Source organism: Mustela nigripes, chromosome 5 (assembly GCF_022355385.1).
Source record: "Mustela nigripes isolate SB6536 chromosome 5, MUSNIG.SB6536, whole genome shotgun sequence".
Taxonomy (NCBI): Eukaryota; Metazoa; Chordata; class Mammalia; order Carnivora; family Mustelidae; genus Mustela; species Mustela nigripes.
Genome location: NC_081561.1, coordinates 66,270,475 through 66,294,883, shown reverse-complemented (window position 1 = coordinate 66,294,883; position 24,409 = coordinate 66,270,475). Strand labels below are relative to the sequence as shown.

The window sequence follows — 24,409 nt, the reverse complement described above, 5'->3', positions numbered from 1 at the left end:
GTGTTCTAACTTCTCCATGATAAAATGTGAAAACAGAAAGTGAGGAGGACTGGGGCACCTGGGTGGCTCTGTCCTTCTTGAGCATCTGCGACCTGATTTTGGCTCAGGTCACAATCTCATGGGCGGTGGGATTGAGTCCAGTCCCAGCCTCCCCACCCCCCACTCCCACCCTTGGGCTCTGTGCTCAGCAGGAAGTCTTTGTGAAGATTCTCTCCCTCTGCCCCTGCCCTCACATGCTCTCTCTCCCTTTCTCTCTCTCAAATCAATAACTCTTTAGAAAAATGAATAAATAAATACAATCTTAAAAAAGAAAAGAAATGGAGAGGATTGGTGAAGTTTAGGGTTGGAGGAAGTAGTCAGGCATCTGCTAGAAGAAATTGTTCAGGCGAAGCTCTGAGCTGGTGGGGCAGGTGGGTGTGTGAGCCCCCGGGGGTTTACAGGTGCTTGGGCATGAAGCTGTGCCATCCACATGAGGGATCCAGATGACTAAGGCCCAGTCCCTAGGCTTTGAGGACAAAGATGAGTCTCAGTGGAGCGCCCTGCTTCAGGACCAGTGAGACTGGAACCCAGTGGGAGAGCCCTGAAGGGCCAGTAAAGCTGTAAGGGGGATTAGGAGATGGGCATCTGTTGTGGAAGGGCTGGGAGACCGGGTGGTAGGGGAAGCTTCCAGCAGAGACAACCCGGCACGCTAAGAGCAGGGCAGTCTGGGGATGATGAAGCAAGAATGTGGTCATCCGGATTCTCAACCAAATCTCTGTTGGAATTGTAGGCAGCTCACCTTTGCTTTGGACATCTGACTTCTTTTGTGTCCTCACTGGGTGACTTTGGTCAGGTTACTTGACCTTTCTGATCTTCAGTTTTTTTCTTTTGTGAAATGGAGGTAGTAATGGGGCTGCCTCATAAGGTTATTGTGGGATTAAATGAGAAAATGCTTGTAAAGCACTAAAAAGAGTGTGCGTTAGCTGTTATTATCAGAGTTTCGGGGAGGAAGCTGCTCTCCCCTGGGGCAAGGAGGTGGAGACAGTAGCCATTAAAATGAGAGCCCAGATGGGGAGGTGAGAGCAGCTCTGTACTCCTTCCTGCGAGCCCTTAACAGGTTTGTGATCTATTTTTAATTTGAAAAGAGTGGTTTCCTCATAGAGTGAGCGACTGGTCAGATGCAGAAAAGAAGTTGCTGAGAAAATCTCAAGTAAAATCCACTGGGCCTTATGAGAAATGTGACTGGTCAAGATCAGCCATGGGAGGGCTCCAGAAACTGCCTCTGGGTCCCGTTGCCCCCTTGAGAGCATAAGGTCAGACCCTGTGAGGGAGGATGGGGCCTGAGCAGGCTCCTCCCTCCTGGAGGAAGCACGGGCCTTTCCTCTTTGGGGCTGTGGCTCTGGGACCACTTCTCCTTCCTTACTCTGAAGCTGGGAGCAGGCCTACTGAGCCCTCTGGAAAGACCAGGGCTCATTCCAGGATGCCTTAGCCCCTCTGTGACCCCAGGTGAGGGTGGCTGAGGGAGCTGATTGGAGGCCTCCCGCCCTGTTTCAGGGGGTAGCTGAGGACCACCATGGAGGCCTGCAGAATGGAGGGAGAGAGTAAGGAGAAGCTGGCATCTGTGTCCAGTCTGGTGACCGTGTTTGAAAACAGCAGGTATGGGGTGGTGGGGGTGGCAAGGGTCGCCAGAGCCAACCGGTGGGCTCCCTGTAGTTCCATTGTCCAGCCCGGGCCCCCCTCTGCCCACCCACCACCAGGCCTGGAGCCCAGGCCCTCCCTGTCTCCATGGTTAAGGATCAGTACTCGGGCCACCTTGGTCCCCCCACAGTGCAGTTCTCTCTCTGGGCCCATGCTGGACACCTCCTCCTATCTGGGCTGTGCCTGGATTCCTGGTAGCATGGAGGAGTGTAGTCAGGCCCCAGGAGCTGCGCAGCAGGGAGGGTGTGTGCACAGATGTGTTGGGGACAGTCCAGAGGTGTGTAGTTGAGTGAGTGTGGGTGGGCCCCACAGTGCTGGGGCTGCAGGACTCCACCCATTGCCTCTCCCTCAGCAATGATAGTGATGCTTATCAGACACTCTTTATAAGTAGGACAACCGTATAATTTATCATTCCAATCAGGGCACAATTAAAACTGGAAGTGGATGCCATTAAATTTTTTTGGCGGAGGGAAGGGGGCGAAAGGAAAAGCTGAGACTGTACTGGGCGAACCTGGACGGATCAGCAGCCTACGTTTGGGACAGTGTTCCAAGTGACTTGTGTGACTTTTTTCCTTTAATTATCTAAGAGCCTCCAGAGGGTAGGTCTATTTGTAGTCCTACCTTCTGATGAGACTGTGGGTGTACAGAGAGGCAGGGAGGCTCAAAATGCCTCAGGTTCATGGATAGGGGCTCGTATCTGAAGGGAAAAAAACTGGGCCGGATGTGTGGAGGTTACTGGTGGCCCTGGCGGTGTGTGTGTGTCTGTGTGACATTAATCTACTCTGCAGGCTTTTTTTTCTTTTCTTCTTCTTTTTTCTTTTTTTTTTGAAGATTTGATTTCTTTACTTGTCAGAGAGAGGGAGAAAGGGAGAGCACAAGCAGGGGTTGCTGCAGGCAGAGGGAGAAGCAGGCTCCCCACTGAGCAGGGAGCCCGACGCTGGAACTCGATCCCAGAACCCCGGGATTATGACCTGAGCCGGAGGCAGATGATTAACTGACTGAGCCACCCTGGGCATCCCCCTGCCGGTGTCTCTTATACCCAGCACTGTGTTAAAAACTGTTGTCGGTAGCATTCTCTGGAAATAGACTCTAAGGTAGAAATTTGCTTCAGTAGATTTACTGGGGATAGTTTTGGGAATGACACTTGTCGGTGCAGGATATAGCACTGGGAGAAGCTGAACTGTGTATACTTGCAACAGAGGCCTCAGCCTGTCCCAAGGAGCTCTGGAGCTGAGATTTCCATCAGGTTGTTCTATTGAGGCAAAGCCAGGGGTCTTTGTACCCCCACATGGACTAGTCATTGGGACTTGACCTGGGATACACAGCATCACCCAGGAACTGTAGTGGACACAGGAGCCGTAAGAATGATCCCTGCTGAGAGGATTTCTGTCTTTGACCATTAAGCTATGGAATCACTGTGATGCCAGGTCACAGACAATAGATTTCCCAAGAGGAGCCTAGATTCTGTGCTGAGGGCACTCAGAACAGAGAAAGACTTCTGTGGGCTTTGCAGTGGATGTGGCACAGATGTGGGCCTAGAAGGGTGGTTCATCTTCTTGAGCTCCTGACCTTACCCCGCCTCTCCCAGAGTTCTTTGCTAAGCACATTCTAGTTCAGCACCGAGGACAGCTCTAGGCACACCCTTCCTGGCCCACCATCCACCCCTTGGAGTGTGGGGAGAGAGCACCACCCAACTCAACAGGCCAGGCATGCCCAGTGGAGACCCTTGGCATGTGTGCCAGGCCCAGGCAACACTGGGCAGGAGGAGGCAGCCTGCAGACCAGGATGGGGTCAGAGGATGCCTTGTTCACAGGGTGAGAGCCACCCTTTATCGGGTGAGGACCCCATACCAGCAGCCTTGGCTTTGGCTTTCTTGTGAGGTCTCCCCAGCACCTTAGCTGATCTGAAACTGAGGGGTAAAAAAGAAACAGAAGCTGGCCTGGGGCACTTGGAGGAAATGCAGAAGCTGAAACCAAATGTAGAACAGAAAGCCAGAGATCCAGCTATTTCCACGGGCTGAGGAACCAGGCACCAGGGTGCCAGACAGGGGTGGAAGAGCCCATGGGGAGCCATGAGGACTAGTTTCCAATCCTCTCTCTCCCACCAAACAGCTGAGGGACTCGGGGCGGACATGTTGACCCTCCAGACCTGCTTCTCCTTAACTCAAATGGGGAGGGGCAGTTTATGGTGAGGTCTCAGGAACCAGCATGCCTGATCTGGATCCCATCTTTGTCACCCCAGCTTTGTCACTAATGCTCTCTGTACCTCAGTTTTCTTAGCTGCAAAACCAGGGTCATGAAAACCTTTCTCAGAGTTTTGGAGACTTTGTACATGTCTGGTCTCTCCATCTACCAGCCTGTCTGTCTTATTGCAAGCCTTTCCATACCAAAGAAAATGGGGATAGCCCAAATCGTGGGATATATTCAGTGAGGGTGGCCTCTTTTATCTAAAGAATTTAACTAGCCTGTGGACCTAGTAGTAGGATAAACACACATAAAGCTACACAAAGAGGGCATTCCTAGAGGAACAAGGAAACTGCTTCCAGACTGCCTTTCCCCTGCCACTGGAGATGTAGAGGGCACGGTTCCCATGGAAAAGCCCCAGCTTCAGCAACTCTGCCCTCCCTGTAGAGTGTTCCATGGCTCCCACCTCCTCTCCATATGTAAGTTACTCAGATTTTAGGGCCTTTCCTGCCACAGAGACTAAAAACAGAGGTGAGATGTACAGGTGAGGGTGATCTGGGGCCACTTAGAAAGCACTGCATACAGATGAGGGGTTCCTCACTGCATTTTAAAGAGGGAAGTATGTTTTTCTCCAGAAAACAAAACAAGTCTAAGCTGACTCATTTTGAAGACTGGAGTTCCCTCCAAGAAGATGTTGGGGAAGGAAGTGGATGTTTTACTTAGCAAATTCATTCTGAGTGCAGGGGCCACTTCATACCTGTGATTTGCATTAATCACCCATAATCCCCACCCATAACCCCTACCCATAAGGATAGAAGTGCTATCCTTCTTCCTATTTTACAGCCAGGAAACCCTCAAATCTGTTTTGTTCACCTCAGGACTCCAGGTGCAGCATCCAGAGTCTGCAAGCTGGAGATCGAACATCACTGCCCTGGGGGCAGGGCTCCCCCACCTGCAGAGCCATGGAAGGAGCCCAACCTTGGGGAGACCCTGCAGGGGTCTGAGCCCAGGATGGTTAGCAGGCGGTACCTGAGCTCCCTGAAGAACAAACTGTCCAGTGGAGCCTGGAGGAAATCTTGCCAGCCTGGGACCGACCCTGGGCTAGGGACACAGGTGCCTGAGGGCTAGAGCAAAAGTGGGGAGCTGGGGGGACCCCTTCACTGACCTCCTCCCAGAAAATTCTCCCCCAACCAAAGCCAGCACTTTCCTAGGCGGGGGTCTTATGTCACCAGAGATCAGTTGACAGCTAGATTCTCTCCTCTTAATGGCCTTTGGTTAATGCCTACAGTGCACCCCACTGCTGGCATCATTTCCCGTGCCCCTCACTGAGGGAATCTTTTAGGCAAGGACATGAGAACTCAGACAGCTTAAAGAACTTGTCCAAGGCCACGCAGCTTAGAAGGGTCTCCATTTTGTGAACTGGTACCCTTCCCAAGTGTGGCCTCAGTTTATCCCCCGAAAAAGGCAACAATTCCAACTAGAAATAGAGGCTAGTGCAAATGCTGCCGTTAGACTGATCCTGGATGGGTCACCTGCCCAGTCTGGGTGTCGGTTTGATTGTCTGTGGAGTTCAAGGGCTAGGGTGCATGATCCTGTACACCCTGGAGCCAGACCACCAGGGGTCATGCCCCAGCTCTTCTGCTTTCTAACTGTGTGACCTTAGGCAAAGCACTTTTAAAGTGCCTCTTTGTGCCGTTCCCTCATTTATAAAATGGGGAGGGTGATCATGTGGTGGCTGAGTACAATTTATTATTTCTCACAAATCTCTGGGTTGACTAGAAAGCTCCCTATGGTTCTTCTGTTGGTCTCACTTGGGGCTTGTGTTAGCTAGCTTGGGGCTGCCATGACAAAATGCTACAAACTGGGCGATTTACCGGAAATAAATTTCCTTACGATTCTGGAGACTGGAAGTCCAAGATCAAGGTGCTGGCAGGGTGGGTGTCTGGTGAAGGCTCTTGTCCTGGCTTATCAATGGCTTTTGTCTCACTGTGTCCTCATGCACATACTCTCCTGGGGTCTGTCCCTACTCTTCTAAGGACACTGGTCCTGTTGGATGAGGACCTCACCCTTATGACTTCATTTAATTGTAATTATCATCTCCAAGGCCCTATGTCCAAATACAGTCATATTGGGGCTTTAGACCTTCAATGTATGGATTTAGGGAGGGGGACACAATTCAGCCCATGATAGAGTTTCTCCCATGACTGCAGTCAGATGGTGACCAGTGCTGGAATGCCCAAGACAGCTCAGTTCTCAAGCCCGGTATCTGGGTAGGGACAGTAGAAGCTGGGTTCAGCTGGGGTGCTGGTACAGCTGGGCCCTTGGCTGTCTCTCTGACTGAGGTCTTTGGGCCTCTCCTCTTGATATGGCCTCTCCATCAGGGCAGCCAAATTTCCAGATGTGGTGGTTCCTGGCTCCCAAGAGAACATAAGCTTCCAAGAAGCTTCCAAACCTTTTAGGCCTTTGGACCAGGTCTGGCACAGCCCCACTTCCTGCCCCATTCTTTGTTAAAGTGATCCTGGCGCCAGCCTAGATGCACTGTGGGAGGGCATGAGTGCCGGGAAGTGGGCGTTCACTGGGACATCTTTGGAGACTACACCCAGGGTCCCCATCAGAGGAGACCAGAGCTGTCTCTCTCCTTCTCCTTCTCCCCCTTGACCCGCCTGCAGGAGCCTGAGGAAAAGAGGATCGTCCAGGAGCTCCTGGAGACAGAGAAGGCCTACGTGGCCCGACTACATCTGCTAGACCAGGTCAGGGGCCAGAATACTGCCCTGTCCTGCTCTGAGCCCCAGCACCCAGTTCTCCTCTCCCCACCTTCACTCTCCCTTATGTGTACCTCACTGGCGCTGAGAGTGAGGACCTGGCATGTGATTCGAGGAAGTTTCGGTCTCTCACCCCCATTGGCTGGAGTTGGGGCAGAAATGATTTAGGGAATTGATGCCACCTGCCATTCCAGCCCTGGTGCCCAGGCCGGCACCTCGCATGTAGCAGAGTGCACGTGGCCTTCCCTGCCGCGCGCCCGCAGAGTCCTCACTGTTATTAGACTTCACACATTCTTAAGAAGCCCCAAGCCTGAGGGTTAAATATTTGTGCATTTGGAGCATGATCCTTAGCTTGGTGAAGTCGAAGACCTTGACCGACATGAGGTGGGCCCATTTCTGACATTCATTAGCGGCCAGCCCCCGGCCAAGTCCCTGAGCCTCTAGGCCTTCATTTGCCCATCTGTAAAGTGGGCAGAATACCGCCCTTTCTGTCTCTTCCTGAGGCTGTTTCAAGGATTATGGGAGGCTGAAGAGGTGAAAGCATCCCCCAGAGCACAGAAGGGCCTGGAAAGGCCCCAGGCTGTGCCTGTCTCCGCCTGGGCGGGTGTGCGGGGTGGGGTTGGGGGACTCATCTCGGCCATGGACCTAGTGACTGGCGGGCGCGGCTGCAGGTGTTCTTCCAGGAGCTGCTGAGGGAGGCCCGTGCCAGCAAGGCCTTCCCCGAGGACGTGGTCAGGCTCATCTTCTCCAACATCTCTTCCATCTACCAGTTCCACGCACAGTTCTTCCTCCCGGAGCTGCAGCGGCGGCTGGACGACTGGTGAGAGGTCCTCCGTGAACACCTGAGCCCCCATGGCCGCAGCCCAGGCCGGGACAGGGTGCAGACACCCGCGGCACTGGCTTTGGCCTGTTCGGACCCCTGCCCCTGCTGATGGAGACCATCAGCTCCCCTGGGCTCAGTCTGTGTTCACAGTAAGGGGCTTGGACACGTGGGTGCTAAGGGACTGTGTGTGTGTGTCCTGGGGAAGGGGGTGTGTCGGTCCCCAGCAGGCTGAGGGACTTCAGAGCCAGTGGAAAGAGGCAGTGCTAACTGAGGGCTTCTGACATACCCGGCCTTGGGTTTCATACCTATGAACTCACTGATTCTTCAAACCCATCTCCTGTGCGGTGATGCAAGGAACTGTCTTCATTTTCAGAGATGACCACTGAAGCATTTGGTGGAGGAATTACTTGCTTCATATATTTTGCTAAAGAAATGCCACAAGGACTGGGGTGTCCTTTAAAATTCTTCAGCAAAGAGAAATGTCCATAGTTGTTGAATTCAGAGTCGGATTTATAGGGCCTCATTATTATATTCTTTTTCCTTCATGACGGCTTAAAGTTTTTCATGATAAAATGTGGGTTGGTTTTTGTTATTTTTATTTTATTTTGAAGATTTTTAAAAAGATTTTATTTATTTGAGAGACAGAGAGAGTGAGTAGGAGGGAGAGGGAGGGAGAATCTGAGGCAGACTCCACTCTGAGCTCAGAGCCAGACAAAGGGCTCGATCCCATGACCCTGAGATCATGACCTGAGCTGAAACCAGGAGTCAGACACTTGACCAAATTCACCACCTAGACACCCCTGGGTGTTTTGTTGTTATTGTTTTAAAGATGACCTTATGCTTACCACCATTCCTGTTTTTTTTTTTCCAATGGGAGAATGGAGATGCAGAGAGGTTAGGTGACTTGTCCAAGAATACACAGCTAGAGTAAGTGGAACAGTTGGGAATCAAACTCAGGAAGGCCAGCTTCAGGGACCGTGGGGCCCCTCATCGCTCTGCTGTCACAGCCCCTGGGCTGATCTTCAGGCCCTACCACGATATGACCCTGCATATGTTCTTACCCCTCTGGGGCTGTTCCGTCATCTCTAAGACGGGCCGATGACCACCCCGCACAGAGGTGTGAGAATTAAATGGGGTGAGACCCGTGGCGTGTCTTGGACGGTGCTTGGCTTCTGGCCCTTGCTGCCATTATGTCAGCTGCCTCAAGTGGTTTCGGGATGTGTGGTGGGGGCCCGACGCTATGCTGGGTCTGCGGGTGGAAGAGAGCAGCATCTGCCCTCGGGGCTCAGAGTCTGAGGGGGCTGGACCCCACACATGTGGGTGAGGGTGATGAGCCCCCATGCCTGCACCCAGAAGTGCAGCAGAAGGACTGTTTTGGGGGGTTGTGTGGTTCAGAGAGCCTGGCCTAACCTGACCCTGCCTGAAGTCGAGAGAGGAGATCCTTGGGCTGAAGGCAGTACAGGTGGCCCTCTTCCAGGACAGCTACCCCCCGCATCGGTGACGTCATCCAGAAACTGGCCCCATTCCTGAAGATGTACAGTGAGTATGTCAAGAACTTTGAGCGAGCGGCTGAGCTGCTGGCCAGCTGGACTGACAAGTCTGCCCCCTTCCAGGAGGTGATCACCCGCATTCAGGTGAGGCTGGGCAAGGGCTGGGGCCGAGCCTGCACCGCCACCCTGGTGGGTACTGGTTCAGATTCCCCAAGGGATCTGGGGCACCTCCCGCTCAGCTGCTTGCACAGGCTTCCCACGCCAGTCTGCCCCACCCACTCCCCCACGCACCCCTGGCCATCTCAGCGGCCCGCTCTGCCCTTCCCCACTCTCAACCCACACTGTTCCTCCTCCCATCCCTCCCCAAGAGCAGCGAGGCCTCCGGCAGCCTGACTCTGCAGCATCACATGCTGGAGCCTGTGCAGAGAATCCCACGCTATGAGTTGCTGCTCAAGGAGTACGTCCAGAAGCTGCCAGCCCAGGCTCCAGACCGGGCCGATGCTCAGAGTGAGGACACCACCCCCGGGAATCCACGGGGCTAGGGAGGCCTGAGCCACTCCCCTTTATTGACTGAGCACCCCATCAGCTATCAACATTGATTGTTGGTACTTCCTAGACATTATCTATACCATTAACCATTTTTTATAGCGACTAAGGCCCAGAGAGATCAAGCAACTTGCCCAAGGTCACACAGCCAGAAAGGAGCAGAGTTGGGATTTGAAGCTATGGCTATATTATACCAAAGCCCGTGCTCTTTCCACAGCACCCTCTGGGTCTGGCTTGGTTTGGGAAGGAATGAGCTGGTCACAGAAGCCCAGTGCCCAAGCCCTATCTTTCAGTGGCTTCCAGCCTCTCCACTCTGGGTGAGAAATGGCGGCCATCACACAGTCATCCCGTGTGCTGGCCAGGCTTCACCTACATACTCATAGCAGACTCTCGGGCCCCTTTGTTAAGCCTTAAGGACTTTCTGCCTCAGCTCCCAGCCCCACATTTTTAGGAGATAATTCTGGCCCTTGCCCTCCTTCAGAAGCACTGGACATGATCTTCTTGGCCGCTCAGCACTCCAACGCAGCCATCACTGAGATGGTGAGCATCTAGCCCTCAGCGGTGGGACCAGCAGGCATCCCCAGGGGCCCTGTACCTCCTCCCTGCAGCTCTCAGCCACCCCACCCCCCAGCCGTCCAGGTCACTATCTATTCATCCCCTCGGCCTCTGCTGTCCTCCCCCTCACCTCCCGTCCCTGTCCACACAAGACAAACCTTCCAGAAGCAGGTGAGCCCTGCCGGGCCTTGGCTGAGGGTGCTCCCCCTGTCCCAGGAGCGGCTGCAGGACCTGTGGGATGTGTATCAGCGCCTGGGCCTCGAGGATGACATAGTGGACCCCTCCAACACCCTGCTCCGCGAAGGTCCCGTCCTCAAAATCTCCTTCCGCCGCAGTGACCCCATGGAGCGCTACCTTTTCTTGGTACGAGGATGCTAAGTGGCCCGCTCCCCCTGCCCTGGAGAGGGCGGTCCAGGGGCCACTCCCCACCAGGTCCTGCCTGCCTCGTGTCTGCCTGGCACCATGGGAGAGGCAGGGAAGAGCCTGCTTCTCTGGGCGTTATTGCTTTGGCACCCGGTGACTTTAGACAAGTCACAGGCTAGGCCTCAGGATTTCCAACTGAGGGGTTTCTCAGGTAGGCCCTAGGAAGCAACAGAGGCAGAATTGGAACCCAGTCTGTTAGGCTCCAAACCTTACAGTATTAAACTGCTCTAGGAACTTTAAACATTAAACTTGCTCTAGGAACGCAGAGCGGGAGAGAATCAGGTTAGCTGGTGAGAAGAACTACCCAAATTGGCACTCACGAAGCCGGGGGGGGGGCAGTTCTCCTGGAAATCTGGCAACTGGTCCTCCCTGGAGGTCTGGAGGAGGGGGCTGTAATGTCCCATGAGCCCCTGTAGCCCTGAGCCCCCATGAGAAAGGCCTTGTAAGTCTGAGGCCCACAGGCAGGGCGACTCTTCAGTGACCATCCTCGTCAGATTGGAGGCCAGATAGACAGCCCCTTCCTTATCACACCTGCGACTCCTGGGAGCTGACCTGGAGCCTGGCGAGAGGAGAGGGAGGCGCAGGGGTGCTCCAGCTCTGCCTCCCCGTCCTTCCTGCCCTGCTGCCCACTACCCACTCCCTCACCATTCCTTGTCTCCGGCAGTTCAACAACATGCTACTCTACTGTATACCCAAGGTCATCCAGGTAGGTGCCCAGTTCCAGGTGAGGACCCGCATCGACGTGGCCGGAATGAAGGTGAGAGGCACCCTGTTCCCTGACAGCGCCGGGCTTCTTCTTGAGGCTGGGATCGAGTATGGGGAATGGCAACAGGGTCTGCCAGGTTCTCAACCCAGGAACCCAAATCTGGAGATCCTGGGCTAACATGGAGATGGGAACGTTTTGGGGTAGGAGCTCTCCCCTGTGGGGGCGCACAGGCCTGACCCACTCTTTGGGACAGTGCCCTCCCTGGCCTGACCTCTCTCTGCTTTCCCTATCCACTGCCCCAGAGCTCTAACAACTTTAATATGTGCACAAGGCCCTGGGAGTCTTGAGAAAATGCAGGTCCTGATGTGGTTGGTCTGGGGCGGGACCTGAGACTCTGCATTGCTAACCAGCTCCCAGAGCTGCTACCGCTGCAGGCCACAGGCCACAGTTGGAGCAGTGAGGGTCTGCATGGTCAGCTCCACCGCTAGACTGTGTGTCTCCCCAGCCAGAGATGGCCACAAATGCGTGGGGACAGGAGCCCATAAATAGTGTCCACCTACTGGCTGGTCCCTGTGGATTGGGCCCTGCATCACCCCATCAGACTCTCATGTATCCCTATAGTGGAGGAGTTGTTAGTTTCCTTTGCCTGTTTCTTTTAAAAATAACACCTTTTAACTTTAAAGCATAGATAATACACATCCCCAAATCAAATATAAAAAGCGCATACAATGAGAAGTCTCCCCCCAACTCTAGCCCCTAGTTCCCTTCCAGGAGACAGACTTTTTGCTTCTTCGAAGGCCTTCTGGAGGTAGTCTTTGCAGACACCAACTAATAATATATTTATTATTGCTTCTTTACTTACGTTTCGCGTAAATAATGAAATCGTTTTCCAGAGACACTGTTCTCCACTTTGCTTTTTTCACTGAGTGCTAAGTTCACTAAGTTCACTCCAGGCTAAGTCTGGTGATCGTTCACGTCAGGACATTAAGAATGGCCTCACCCTTCTGTGGGTAGCTGCAGGGTGTTCCCATCTGTGCAAAGTACTATAACCCATTCAGCTAGCCCGCTACTGAGGGACAGCTAGTCGTTCCCCGTGAATAACTACAAAGGAATAACCAGGTACATGCCTGCGTGTGAGTCTATCTGTAGTTAGTGCCATCAAAATAAATAAATAAATAATAAATCCGGAAATAAACTGTGGCACATCTAGACCACGGAATATTGTTCAGTGATACAGAGAAATGAGCTACCCAGCCATGGAAAGGCAGGCGGGAAACTTCAGTGCATTTTGCTAAGTGAAAGAAGCCAATTTGAAAAAGGCTACACATAGTGTGGTTCCAGCTGTCGGACACTCCAGAAAAGGCAAAACTATGGAGACCGTAAAAAGCTCGGTGGCTCCAGGGGTTAGTGGGGAGGGAGGGAGGGACACGCAGGTTGGGGGATTTTAAGCACGGCGAAGCTGTCTCATGCTTCACTGGAGTGATATTTGGCCAATCCCCCAGAATGTACAACACCAAGAGTGAATCCTAATGGGAACTGCGGACTCTGGGCGACCATGATGTGTCCATGGAGGTTCATCAGTCCTCACATATGTCCCCCTCTGGTGGGGGATGTTGATAATGGAGAGGTTCTGAGTGTGTGGGGGCGGGGGAGGGTATATGGGAAATCTCTGTATCTTCCTCTCCATTTTGCTGTGAACCTAAAATTGATCTAAAAAAATTAAGTCTTTTTTTTTTTTTAATTAGTTCCAGGGGTAGAATTTAGTGATTCCTCAGTTGCATATGACATCCAGGGCTCATTCCATCAAGTGTCCTCATTAATGCCCATCCCCCAATTACACCATCCCCCAGCCACTTCTCCAGCAACCCTCAGTTTGTTCCCTATAGTTAAGAGTCTCGTACAGCTTGTCTCTCCCTCTGTTTTCATCTTATTTTGTTTTTCCTTCTCTTCTCCTATGTTCATCTATTTTGTTTCTTAATTTTCACATGAGTGAAATCACATGATATTTGCCTTTTTCTGACTGACTTATTTCGCTTAGTATAATACCCTTTCGCTCCATCTCCGTCGTTGCAAATGGCAAGATTTCATTCATTTCCATGGCTGAGTAATATTTCAATATTATATATATATTCTATATATACATATATATCTCACATCTACTTTATCCATTCATCTGTCGATGGACATCTGGGCTCTTTCCATAGTGTGGCTATAATGGACATTGCTGCTATAAACATCTGGGTGCATGTGCTCCCTTTGAATCACTATGTTTGTATTCTTTGGATAAATACCCAGTAGTGCAATTGCTGGGTCGTAGGGTAGAGTGATCTCTAACTTCTTGAGGAAGCTCCCTACTATTTTCCAGAGTGGCTGCCCTGGTTTGCATTCCCACCAACAGTGTAAGAGTGTTCCCCTAAAAGTCTTTTGAAAGGAAACTGAGGCCCAGAAAGGTTATAATTTGCTTGGCGTCACACAGCAAATCTTGGTTTGAGCAATCATACCAGGTAAAACAGAGTCCAGAGTCCCTGGACAATCACCCTACTGGACTGTCTCCTCTTTAGGCTTCAACTCAGAGGCGCAAAGCTTATGGAGAATTGCAGGCTTAGTGGAATAAGTCAGGGTGCAGGGGGGACTTTCTTGACAACTCTCTGATCCCTCCTGAGCTCCAGTGTGTCCTGAAGGTTGGGGCTGGGAGAAGTGGAGGTCAAGTCCGGCTGATCTTGGTATGCTTCCATTTCTCCCATCCGGTCTCCCTGTCACTGCCCCCCCCACCAGGTTCTGCCCCAGGAGGGAGGTGCAGGTAGGAGTTGAGCCAGGACCCTCAGGCCTCTGGAGAACCCCTGGGCCTCTGAGACCCCTCAGCAGGGAGGACCTTGTCTTGCTCCTGACTGGGCTTACATGGCATTTTGGGCCCAATCAAGGGCCCGAAAGTGGGGTGCAGCTTGAGCATGATGAAGTCCAATGGGGGGACCTGAGCTCCCTGTGGGGATTCTAGCCTCCTCCCCACACCTGAGCTGCCTGCAGTCTTTTATGATTGTAGCCCTTCACCCCGTGGCATCCAACTGCCCTTCCTGAGTGGTCAGAATGTCCCAGGGGCAAGGGTGTGTGCAGGCTTGTAGGTCTGGGAGCCTTAGTGAGTGAGACTGAGAAAGGCAGGTTTATGGAGAGCAACAGACAGACAGAAACAGAAATGGAGACAGGCAGCCCTGTCTTAGGGCTGGCAGAGACCCAGGTGTAGAAAAAGAGAGGCGGAGATTGACAGATAGAAAAGCCAAGAATAGAGAGATCAACACAGAGTCCTAAAGAGAAAATACACAGAGACAAGACCGAGAGCATCAGTGCGTGCCGAGTTCCTGGCTCCTGTCAATCCCAGTGAGCACATTTCCTGCAGAGAGTGTCGAATGCTCCAGCAGCTGCCTGGCACCTTCTCCTGAAGGGTCCAGGCTGAGCCAGGGCAGAGCTATCTACCTGCCCGCCATCTGCATGGGAGCCATTTCCCAAGTCTGCGGTCTGAAGGTAGGTCTGGCCTTTGACCACCATGATGGTTCCCACTGGCCTATGACCCTCTTGGCCTCCTCCTTTCTGGATAGCAAGGAAGCCCAGTTCTCAGCAGCTGATTCTCCCAAGGTCCCAGTTGGTCCTAATGTTGTGCCATCCCGCACAAGGCCAGCCTGGGAAGAAGGAAGGGATGCAGGCACATACACACCTGGAGTTTCCATGTACAACTGTGTAGGTTGGGCACTGCACAAGCACATCTCACGTAGGATGAGCACATCTCATCCAAGCAGACATTGTGGACTGTTTACTTAAAATTCTCATTGTCCGGCAGATGGCAGTCAAGTGTCTTGTTCCAACAAAATCTGAATATTATGCAGTTTGCCAACAGATGTCAGTAAAGTGTTTTGAAGAAGGGGTGTCTCTTTCTAATTAGCACAAAGGCACTGTATGGGTTAGCAGGGCCCTGAATGGGCCCAGACTTGGGGAGTGGTCGAGACTGGGCACAGCAGACCTTGGAAATAATCCTCTAGAAGCTTTCATCCTGCCCTTCTACAGAGGGGGGTTCTGGCCCCTCTGGTTCCCCTTTTTCTTTTCTTTTCTTTCTTTTTTTCTTCCTTCCTTCCTTTCTTTCTTTCTTTTTTAAATACTTTATTTATTTATTTATTTGAGAGAGAAAGAGACAGCGAGAGAGGGAACACAAGCAGTGATAGTGCAAGAGGAAGAAGGGGGCTTCCCACCTAGCAGGGAGCCTGATATGAGGCTCAATCCCAGGGCCCTGGGATCATGACCTGAGCCGAAGGCAGAGGTTTACTGACTGAGCCACCCAGGCGCCCCTGGTTCCCCCTTTTCTATTAAAAACATCATATTTCTTTTTATCTCTGGGCTCCAAACCATAGATTTCTCTTTTCTTTCCCTCCCCTCTTTCCCTCACCAATTAGTCATGGAGTCTTGCCAGATTTCCCCATATCGTCCCCCAGAGAGAAAGCTTCTTGCTTCCCAGGTGCAGGCTGGTCTGTTCCCCCCAGATCCAGTCCTTCTCTGCCCCTTGCCACTAGAGTGACTTTCCTCAACACCTCTTTCCACATCACAGGAGCTTCTCCATGTTTCAACCCTCAGAGCCTCCCCATTACCATGGATTCAAGTCCAAATCACATCAGGCACCTTCTAGAGGGAACAGACCAACTCTAGGGTAGAGCAGCCCTAACATGAGGAAGGACATATCCAGAGTCAGTTTCCCTGGGACACCGTGGGCCGGCCTGAGGGTGTGCAAAGGCCTGGTTGCCACAGGGCAGGGAGCCAGCAGAAAGCCTCAGGTAACAGGTAGAACAACAAGGTTCCCCACACCGGAACTCTTGTCTACGTGTTAGTTTCCCCCTGTGACTCTCCACTCTGGGAGAGGTCTACGTTTACGGGACTCTGGGGTGAGGTGGAAATAGATGTTCTTCTGCCTTCCCCTGGGAGGCCCAAACCCTGAATTCAAACCCTCATTCTGTCCTTTGGCTGCTGTGTGAGCTCAGGCGGGTCTCTTGCTCTCTCTGAGCCTCCATCTCCACATCTCCTAAATGAGGGTGGTAGCATCTCTCTCCCAAGATTACTGTGAAGATTTTCTTTAACTTTTTCGTATGGACAGTTTAGAGCCAAGAAAGTAGCTCAAAGAACTTGTGTACACTCATCACCTGATTTCAGCTGTTGTCAACTCAAAGCCAGTCTTGTTTCCCCAGCATCCCCCTCCTATTCCTCTTTCCACCGGATTCTTTAAGAACAAAGCTCAGACCCATAATCATTTCACCTATAAATACTTCAGTATGTGTCTGAACAAGATAAGAACTCTTTTTTTTTTCTATAAAAGGTGACAACAGGACCATTATCACATCTAGCAAATTAATACTAATTATTTAATAATACTAAGATCCTTTGGTTTTCTTTGACGTGTAAATGCCTTCTCACAGCTGATGTGTTTGAATCATTTAGGATGTGTTTCTGACATCCCTTCTAATCCATTACACATCCCCTCCTTCTTCTTTTTTCTCATGTTTTAATTGAAGCAATCAGCTCATTCTCCGGGAGCATTTCTCACGGACTGGATTTTGCTGACTGCACCCCTGAGGTGTCACTCAACATGTCCCATGGTCCCCCGCATTTCTTGTAAACTGGCAGCTAGCCTAGAGGCCTGACCAGATTCGGGTATTCGAGACCATGACTGGCTGCCACTGCCCTCAGGAGGAGTGTCGCAGCTAAGAATTAGGGTTGATTGGCGGGTTCAGCAGTATGTGTTAACTGAGAACATATATGGGGAGCCCTGAGCTCAGTGGCTGGCACATAGTAAGTATTTCTCACTGGCAGACTTCATGATGGCTATGGACTTGGGGTTCTCAGACAGGGGAACAGTGAAAGACAGGAAGTGGGGGGAGATGTCTGTCAGATCTCTGGATTGGGCAACCAATTTCTTCCTTCCCTGTATGGGATGAAGAGTCTTATTCTAGACCTTAGGTCTGCTCTTGAAAAAGCTCTGTCCCCAAACCCAATTTATGACCCAATTTCCATCTTTGGTGAATCCTTTGAGAAACTGTCACTCCTACCTCACACAGAGTCAACTTAGCTGCCTCTGAAATTCTAGGAGCCTTGACATCCTGTTTGCTCAGGTGCATTTACTTGGCTCCGTAGATTTTGGGAGGCCATGGAGAAGGTCCTCATACCTGTCCCTCAAATTCGAATTGTTCCTTGGGCACGATCCACCTCCATCCACCCCACGGTGCCTGGAGGGACGGGGTGTGACAAGTCTGAACAAGTCATCTCCCTCTCATTCCCGAGCAGGTGCGGGAGCTGACTGATGCGGAGTTCCCCCACTCCTTCCTGGTGTCGGGGAAGCAGCGCACTCTGGAGCTGCAAGCCCGGTAGGCATGGAGCTGAGGGCTGGGCCAGGCGGGAAAACCGGGAGTGGCTGCTCTCCTCAACACCTGTGTTCACTTTCCGAGCAGGTCCCAGGAGGAAATGATTTCCTGGATACAGGTACCAGAACATTCCAGGGCCCCTGGGGTTCTGAACCCAGCCTACCCACCCAGGCCAGGGGTGGGGGCAGGGGGTGTGTGTGCGCGTGTGTGCACACATGCCCAGCTGCTCCCTGTGCTTCCTCAGGGGTCGCTCTGTGTTAGTTTGGAATGAGACCTGGGTTGAGATCTTGCTGCCTTTCGCTGCCTAGCTGGGTGGCCTTGGGCAGGTCACATAATGTCCTTGAGGCTCAGTTTTCCCATCTGTAATCTGAGGCTAACTGTTTCTCCTCCCTTGAGTCAGCTGGGTGTGTTTAGAACCCGGCACCCAGCACCCAGCACCCAGGAGGCTTCCAGCAGTGTCTGTTGACCGAATGGGTGGATGGACAGAGGAGTGAGCCCTCCCTGCCACTCCCTAACCGCCTCCCATGTCCCCTTAGGCCTGCCAAGCAGCCATTGACCAGATCGAGAAGCGGAATGAAACCTTCAAGGCTGCAGTCCAGGGCCCTGAGGGAGACACCCAGGAGCAGGAAGTAAATGAAGCCTTTGCCTTCCTCGTGGGAGCCACCAGTCTTACACAGGCGCATTCCCTCTCTTGGCTCTGCCTAACCCAGTCCGCAGGGCAGGGGAGTGTCACCCACTGGGACTGATTTAAAGGGACCCAAGAAAGCCCACCCACCCCCACATCAGAGACTCCGTGCCAAAGGTTCTCCCATTAGCAAAAATTTCCTTCGGGAGCCACTTTTTTAATTTTTTTTTTCAAAGATTTTATTTATTTATTTGTCAGAGAGAGAGCAAGCAAGAGCAAGCACAGGCAGACAGAGTGGAAGGGAGAGTCAGAGGGAGAAGCAGGCTCCCTGCGGAGCAAGGAGCCTGATGTGGGACTCAATCCCAGGACGCTGGGATCATGACCTGAGCCAAAGGCAGCTGCTTAACCAACTGAGCCACCCAGGAATCCCTCCTTTGGGAGCCTCTTTATGCAATCCTCCCTAGGAAGGATTTCATGTCTGTGTAGCTCAGGCTGTGGGGGGAGGCAGGTTGGGGATGAAAGTGCCCATGAAACATTAATACCAAGGGGAGGTGGGAGGCAGGTACGGTGGGAGAGGGAGAGTGGGGGACTTGACTTCCACTCTGAGCTCCGAACTCTGGCTTGCTGGGTGTCTTTGCTGAGTCCCTTGACATCTCTGGGCTCAGCTTCCTCACCTGTGCAAAGGGAGTCATATGAACTGATCCGTAGTATAGTGCTTGCCGCTTCGAGCGGAAGCCCCTGGGAAGCAGGTGGGCAGAAGGCCCCCGGGCCTCGGGGCAGGGTCAGAAGGGGGTCCTGAAGCCCCCACCTGACCGCCCAGCAGCTGCAGTCCGAGGAGCTGGGCCTCCGGGCACCACAGTGGGTCCGGGACAAGATGGTGACCATGTGCATGCGTTGCCGGGAGCCCTTCAACGCCCTGATGCGCCGCCGGCACCACTGCCGCGCCTGTGGCTACGTGAGTAGTCCCGCCAGCACCTGTCCCCTCACCTGTCCCTCGTCCGCCTCCACCCTCCCAGCCCAGGGCCCCTCCGGTCTCCCCACCAACTCTGCCGGCCTGAACCCATGCCACCCAGGGGCGCTGGGTGCTAACTCAGGCCCGGATATGTGAGTGGCCTTGTTTGGATCTTACAATGTCCCCCTGCGACCCAGCGGCTTCTATGATCCCCGTTCTGCACATGGGGAAATGAGGCTCGCAGGGCTTAGACGAGGTGCTCGAGACACCCTGTGAAGTGGCCCTGTGCGTTCACCTGTTCTTACCACTGCTTCCTGAGAGCCCCAGACTCAGCCTGGGGAGGTGGTCTCCCAGTCCACCCAGCAGTCCCAGCACCCCACCAGCCCCACGCCTCTCCTCCCGTCTTCTTGTGCGACCTTGGCTCTCGGACCCCTCCTCTCTGGGAAGTCCTTGGCCCTCCAGCACCTGCTCAGTTCTGCGGCTAACTGTGCCTCAGTTTCCTCGCCTGGGCGGTAGGGATTATAATAACTGCCTTCAGGGTGGTAGTGAGCTCCTCCTTTCCTTCCTCAGCAGTTTTGGGTGGGGCTCGCTCAGAGCGGCAGTCACCAGCTGATTGAGGAAGGAACCTGTCGCCTTCTTGTATCAGCTCAGGCCTGGTTCCTCGAGGCAGATCCTGCTTTGCTTTTCAAGCACGCGCTGCACTTGGGCTGTTCTCTGTGGACCCAACAACCCCCCTCGGTTTACTCTGCAAACAGAGAAGCCCTTTACAGCCTCAGTCTTTAATGACCTCCAGGAGACAGGAGACCAGCTGGGCAGGGAGGTGTCCCCAAAATGCACTCCATGGCAGTTGGGGCACAGAGTAAATTTCAAGGACTGGGAACACACCTGTGTTCAGACGTAAGTGAGGCGTTCTATCAGAGCCAAATAGAAAGGATCCGGGGATTAGCCACTGTTCTTGGTGATTCACGTCTGCAAATAAGGGTTGAGTCAATTCACGGTTGCAATTTGGTAAGTAGTTCCTAAAACATTATTTAAAATAGTTAAGAAATACAAAAAAGGCACATAGAGTCACGATACCTGTGACCTTCAAGGTACAGGGAGGAAATATAACATTTTGACAACTGAATGAAATGTATGATCTTTGATTGAATCGTGGATGGGAAAAACGAAACCAGCCGCAGAGGCCCTTATTGGGAACTTTGGGGAAATTTTGATCACAAGCAGTAATCCTAGATGGATGTTAAATTTCCCAAGTGTGATCATGACATAATGAGCAGGCAGGAAAATGCTCTTGTTCTTACGCGACGCCAGCTATTAATTTGAGGGTATGGTGTCACAATCACTGTAATTTATACTCAAATTGTTCAGAAAAAAAGTACATTGATATATAGAGAGCAAATGTGGCAAAAATGTTAACAATTGGAGAGTTTGGTGGGGACAGTATCATTGCAGTGTTCTTTTGACTTGTCCGTAGGTTTGAAATTTTTCAGACTAAAAAGCTGGGGGAGGAGAAAATAAATATACACTAGCAAGTTAAAAAAAATTTAAAGCTCAATAAAATGAAATATTCCCAAGGTAGTTAAAGCCCCCTGTGTAGGGCTCTGTGAGATACCCCTGGCCCAATTTCAGGATTTCTCCTGCCTGCACCGACCTTTGTATTCTGTGAGTCATCTTTTCAGTCATTCGGGTGCCCAGTTTCTGTCTTCCCACCTGCCAGACCGGAATCCTGGTGAGGGTGGGGCTGGCCAGGCCTTCTCCAGTGGGGCCCTCCCAAGTGCTGTGTTGGCCACCCAGAGGAGCCCCCTCATCTCTGTGTCTTGCCCCCCATTTCCAACCCCACATCCTAGACTCACGGTGACACCCCAGTCTCCCTGGAGGTTACAGCTACACCCCGCCCCCCCCATGCTTCTCTCCGAGTCTTGCCAGGCCTCTTTCTCTGGCTTCCTGGCATGATCCGTGTTGGTCTGCCTGGGGGCTTTCTCCTCGCTGGGCCAGCAGGGGAAGGGTGGGGGGCATTCCCCCCCAATGCACATGACAGATCTTCCTGGCAAAAACAATCCACCCTTCATTTTTATATTAGAACACGCTTGACTCTAGGATTGCATGAATCTTAAAGCTAAACCATGGAACTTTAAATACCTGTCTTGTCCCAGGGAGGGCCAGCTGCTGCCTGTGAGTGGAGGGGCCCTAGGGAAGTCACTGCCCCCCTTGCTATCAGGGGAAAATGGAAGGGCCAGCACTGTCCCCCTGGTGGGGAGGCTGGGACAATCAGAGGAGATGGCAGAGGGGAGAGAGAGCTTGGAGAAGTGAATTAGAGGCAGGGGTGTGTGCAGGGAAGCCCCTGGGATTAAGAGCCGCTCTCACAAAGGGGGAATCAAGACACACCTGTGCGGGGGTGCGGAGCGCTGGGAGGAAGCTCTTGAGCTCCCAGCTGGGGGAGCGCAGGGCCTGAGCTCTCCCCTGAAGCCATGGCCTCCAGGCTGGGCCTCTGCCAGCACAGGGGACCACTTGTCTCTGCCTCCATTCCTCTCCTGAAGTTTGCTTTGTGTTCCTCCTGTCCCCAGGGGCTCTCATGCCCCCCACCATCTCCCAGGTACCAGTGCCAAGGCACCAGTGCAGCCCTCCTCTGCCTCACCTCAGGCCCCAAGCCCCTCTTTCCCCCTCCTTGCCTAGGTGGTGTGTGCCAAGTGCTCTGACTACCGGGCTGAGCTCAAATATGATGGCAACAGACCCAACCGCGTGTGCTTCCACTGCTACACCTTCCTCACTGGAAATGTGCTCCGCGAGGACAAAGAGGACAAGAAGCGGGGCATCCTAGAGGTGAGCGCAGAGGGCCTCCAGTCAGCAAGTGCTGGCCCTGTCCTTGGTGCTCAGGACCAAGCCAGCCGAGATCACACTTGCCATCCTTCTCTCTGCCTATGGTCCTGGGGAGGTGGGGAAAGACCCCCCATGCCTTCCAGCTGAACACAGCTTCCGGGGTTCATGGCTATGCCTCTCCACGGACCCCTGCCCACTTTCCAGTCTTCCCCGTTCCCTGCTCATGCCTTCCCCACCCAGGAGGCCACACAGCCCTCTCCCTGCTCGGGTCCCAGTTCTGTTCCCTGGGGCAACTCACAGGTGATTAGCCCTCTCAGCACTGCCCCAAGCTCAGGCTGGCTGGGGCTTGACCACAGCTCTGCCACCCACCAGCTATGTGACAATAGGGCCGTGATGGGACCTCTCTGAGGCTCAGGGACAAATGACCCCTCCTTGTAGGGTTGCTGCAAGGACTAGAAATGGTGATTGTCAAGCCCCCGGTCCAGTGTCTGACACAGGGTGGGTGCTGCATTCCCCGACAGCCCAACAGTCTCTCTCTCTCCCTCTCTCTCTCTCTGGTTTTTAGAAAGGGTCCACGACAGGGTCTGAGCAAAGCATCATGTGCGGCTTCCTGCAGCTGGTTGGGGACAAGTGGGGCAAGAGTGGGCCCCGGGGCTGGTGTGTGATCCCCCGGGACGACCCCCTCGTCCTCTATGTCTATGCTGCCCCTCAGGTAATGCCACCCGCTGCCTCCCAGACCTTGGCCTTCTCATGGTATGTGTGTGTATGGGGGGTATTGTTGGCCCCATATGTCAGAGGAGGAATCTGAGACCCAGGGAGGATGTGGTTCCTTCCAGTCAGAGGGTTAGTGGCTCTCAGAGCTGGGCCTAGACTCCAGGTCACAACAGCTTTGCCCAGCGGGCAGCCAGTCCTCCTCCATCGTGATGCCCTCCCACCAGTCCACTGTGCTTCCTGGGTGTTTGGGGAGCAAGAGGTGGGTATGTGGCTTTTACCTTCAAATTGGCTGCCCCACGTGCTGGGGCTGAGCAGAAAGACAGTGGCCCATGGCTCTCTCCTCCCCTCCTAGGACATGCGGGCTCACACCTCCGTCCCCCTGCTGGGCTACCAGGTGACTGCGGGGACCCAGGCTGACTCTCGGGTCTTCCAGCTGCAACAGTCAGGCCAGCTTTATACCTTCAAGGCTGAAACCGAGGAGCTGAGGGACCGCTGGGTGAAGGCCATGGAGCGGGCCGCCAGTGGCTGGAGCCCAAGGGGGCCCAGTGATGGAGACCTGTCCGACTGACCCCCAGCCGACCGCTTCAGGGCCCGACTCCTGCCTGGGGCTGACCCTGTGGCATCTGTGATCCACTATTCCACGTTGAGCTTTCAAATAACCAATTTCCAGGGGCACCTGGCTGGCTCAGTCTGTAGAGCGTACAACTCTTAATCTTGGGGCCATAAGTTTGAGCCTGCGTTGGGTATAGAGATTACTTAAAAAAAAAAAAAAAATTAACTTAAAAAACCAAACAACCAATTTCTAGTCATTGGCGCCCAGACGGTGTATCTTGATCTGGGATTCAGAAAATGTGGGTCTGTTCCTTTGGGGAGGGGGTGACCAAGTATCCCTGTTTGCCCAGGGCTGAGGGGTTTCCCGGTTGTAGGACTTACAGCGCTAATACCTGGAAAGTCCCAGATAACCCAGGACTGTTGGTCACCAGTATGGTTCGCCACTGGGCTGTATATTAGCATCACCTGGGAAGCTTCAAACAAAAGAAAACAAAATAAAACAACGAAGGGGTGCCTGGGTGGCTCAGTTGGTTAAGCGTCTGCCTTCAGCTCCGGTCATGATCCCGGCGTCCTGGGATTGAGCCCCACGTCAGGCTCCCTGCTCAGTGGGGAGTCTGCTTCTCCCTCTCCCTCTTCCCCTCGCTGCCCCACTCATGCATGCTTTCTCTCTGTCTCAGATAAATTTAAAGAAAACTTAAAAAAAAAGATTTTTTAAAAATCCTAAAAATTTAAAAAATACCAATGCCCATATCCATTACAAAGATTGTGGATTTCATTGGTCTGGGGTGAGGGAAGCCCAGGAATGCTTTAGGAGTACCATCCTGAGTCTCAGCTTGGATGAAGAAGAGAGTGAGCAAATCGGCAATGGTCGAGCACCTGTTGAGTGCCAGACGTGATAATAATCAGAATAATAAATAATAAACATCTACTGGGCCAGACACTGCACTGGGTGTGTACTGGACTATCTCATTTCACTCTCAGGAGTTGCAATGCCCATTTTCCAGATGAGGAGACTGAGTCCCAAAGAGGTTTAGTCATTGGCTCCAGGTCCTATGGCTGGTGGGTGCCAGAGCCACGTCAAAGCTCTTTCCATCAGGCAAGCAGAGAGGGGAGGAGAGTGGGAAAGAGGGAAAAGGTGGGAGGAGGAGGAGAGGGCTTGTCCTGCCCAGGGCTCCCAGGTGAGACTGCTTTTCCC

At 52.9% G+C, this 24,409-nt stretch overlaps 1 protein-coding gene across 5 annotated transcripts; it reads left to right on the top strand.

The window, feature by feature from the left end:
- Positions 1-1,041: 1,041 nt before the first annotated feature.
- FGD2 (FYVE, RhoGEF and PH domain containing 2) lies at positions 1,042-24,187 on the top strand. Of its 5 annotated transcripts, XM_059400568.1 has the most exons (17): positions 1,042-1,096; positions 1,534-1,635; positions 4,739-4,973; positions 6,530-6,610; positions 7,294-7,442; positions 8,923-9,079; positions 9,304-9,442; positions 9,963-10,021; positions 10,253-10,399; positions 11,124-11,216; positions 17,478-17,557; positions 17,642-17,672; positions 18,091-18,183; positions 19,000-19,134; positions 21,805-21,951; positions 22,514-22,660; positions 23,015-24,181. In XM_059400568.1, the coding sequence occupies exons 2-17, from the start codon at positions 1,553-1,555 to the stop codon at positions 23,228-23,230; spliced, it is 1,992 nt and encodes a 663-aa protein (XP_059256551.1). In that variant the 5' UTR covers positions 1,042-1,096; positions 1,534-1,552; the 3' UTR covers positions 23,231-24,181. The 5 variants fall into 5 exon arrangements, with proteins under 5 accessions (XP_059256551.1, XP_059256553.1, XP_059256552.1 ...); XM_059400570.1 differs by lacking the exon at positions 1,042-1,096 and having other exon boundaries at positions 1,390-1,635; positions 7,393-7,442; positions 23,015-24,183; XM_059400569.1 differs by lacking the exon at positions 1,042-1,096 and having other exon boundaries at positions 1,390-1,635; positions 19,003-19,134; positions 23,015-24,182.
- Positions 24,188-24,409: the final 222 nt, after the last annotated feature.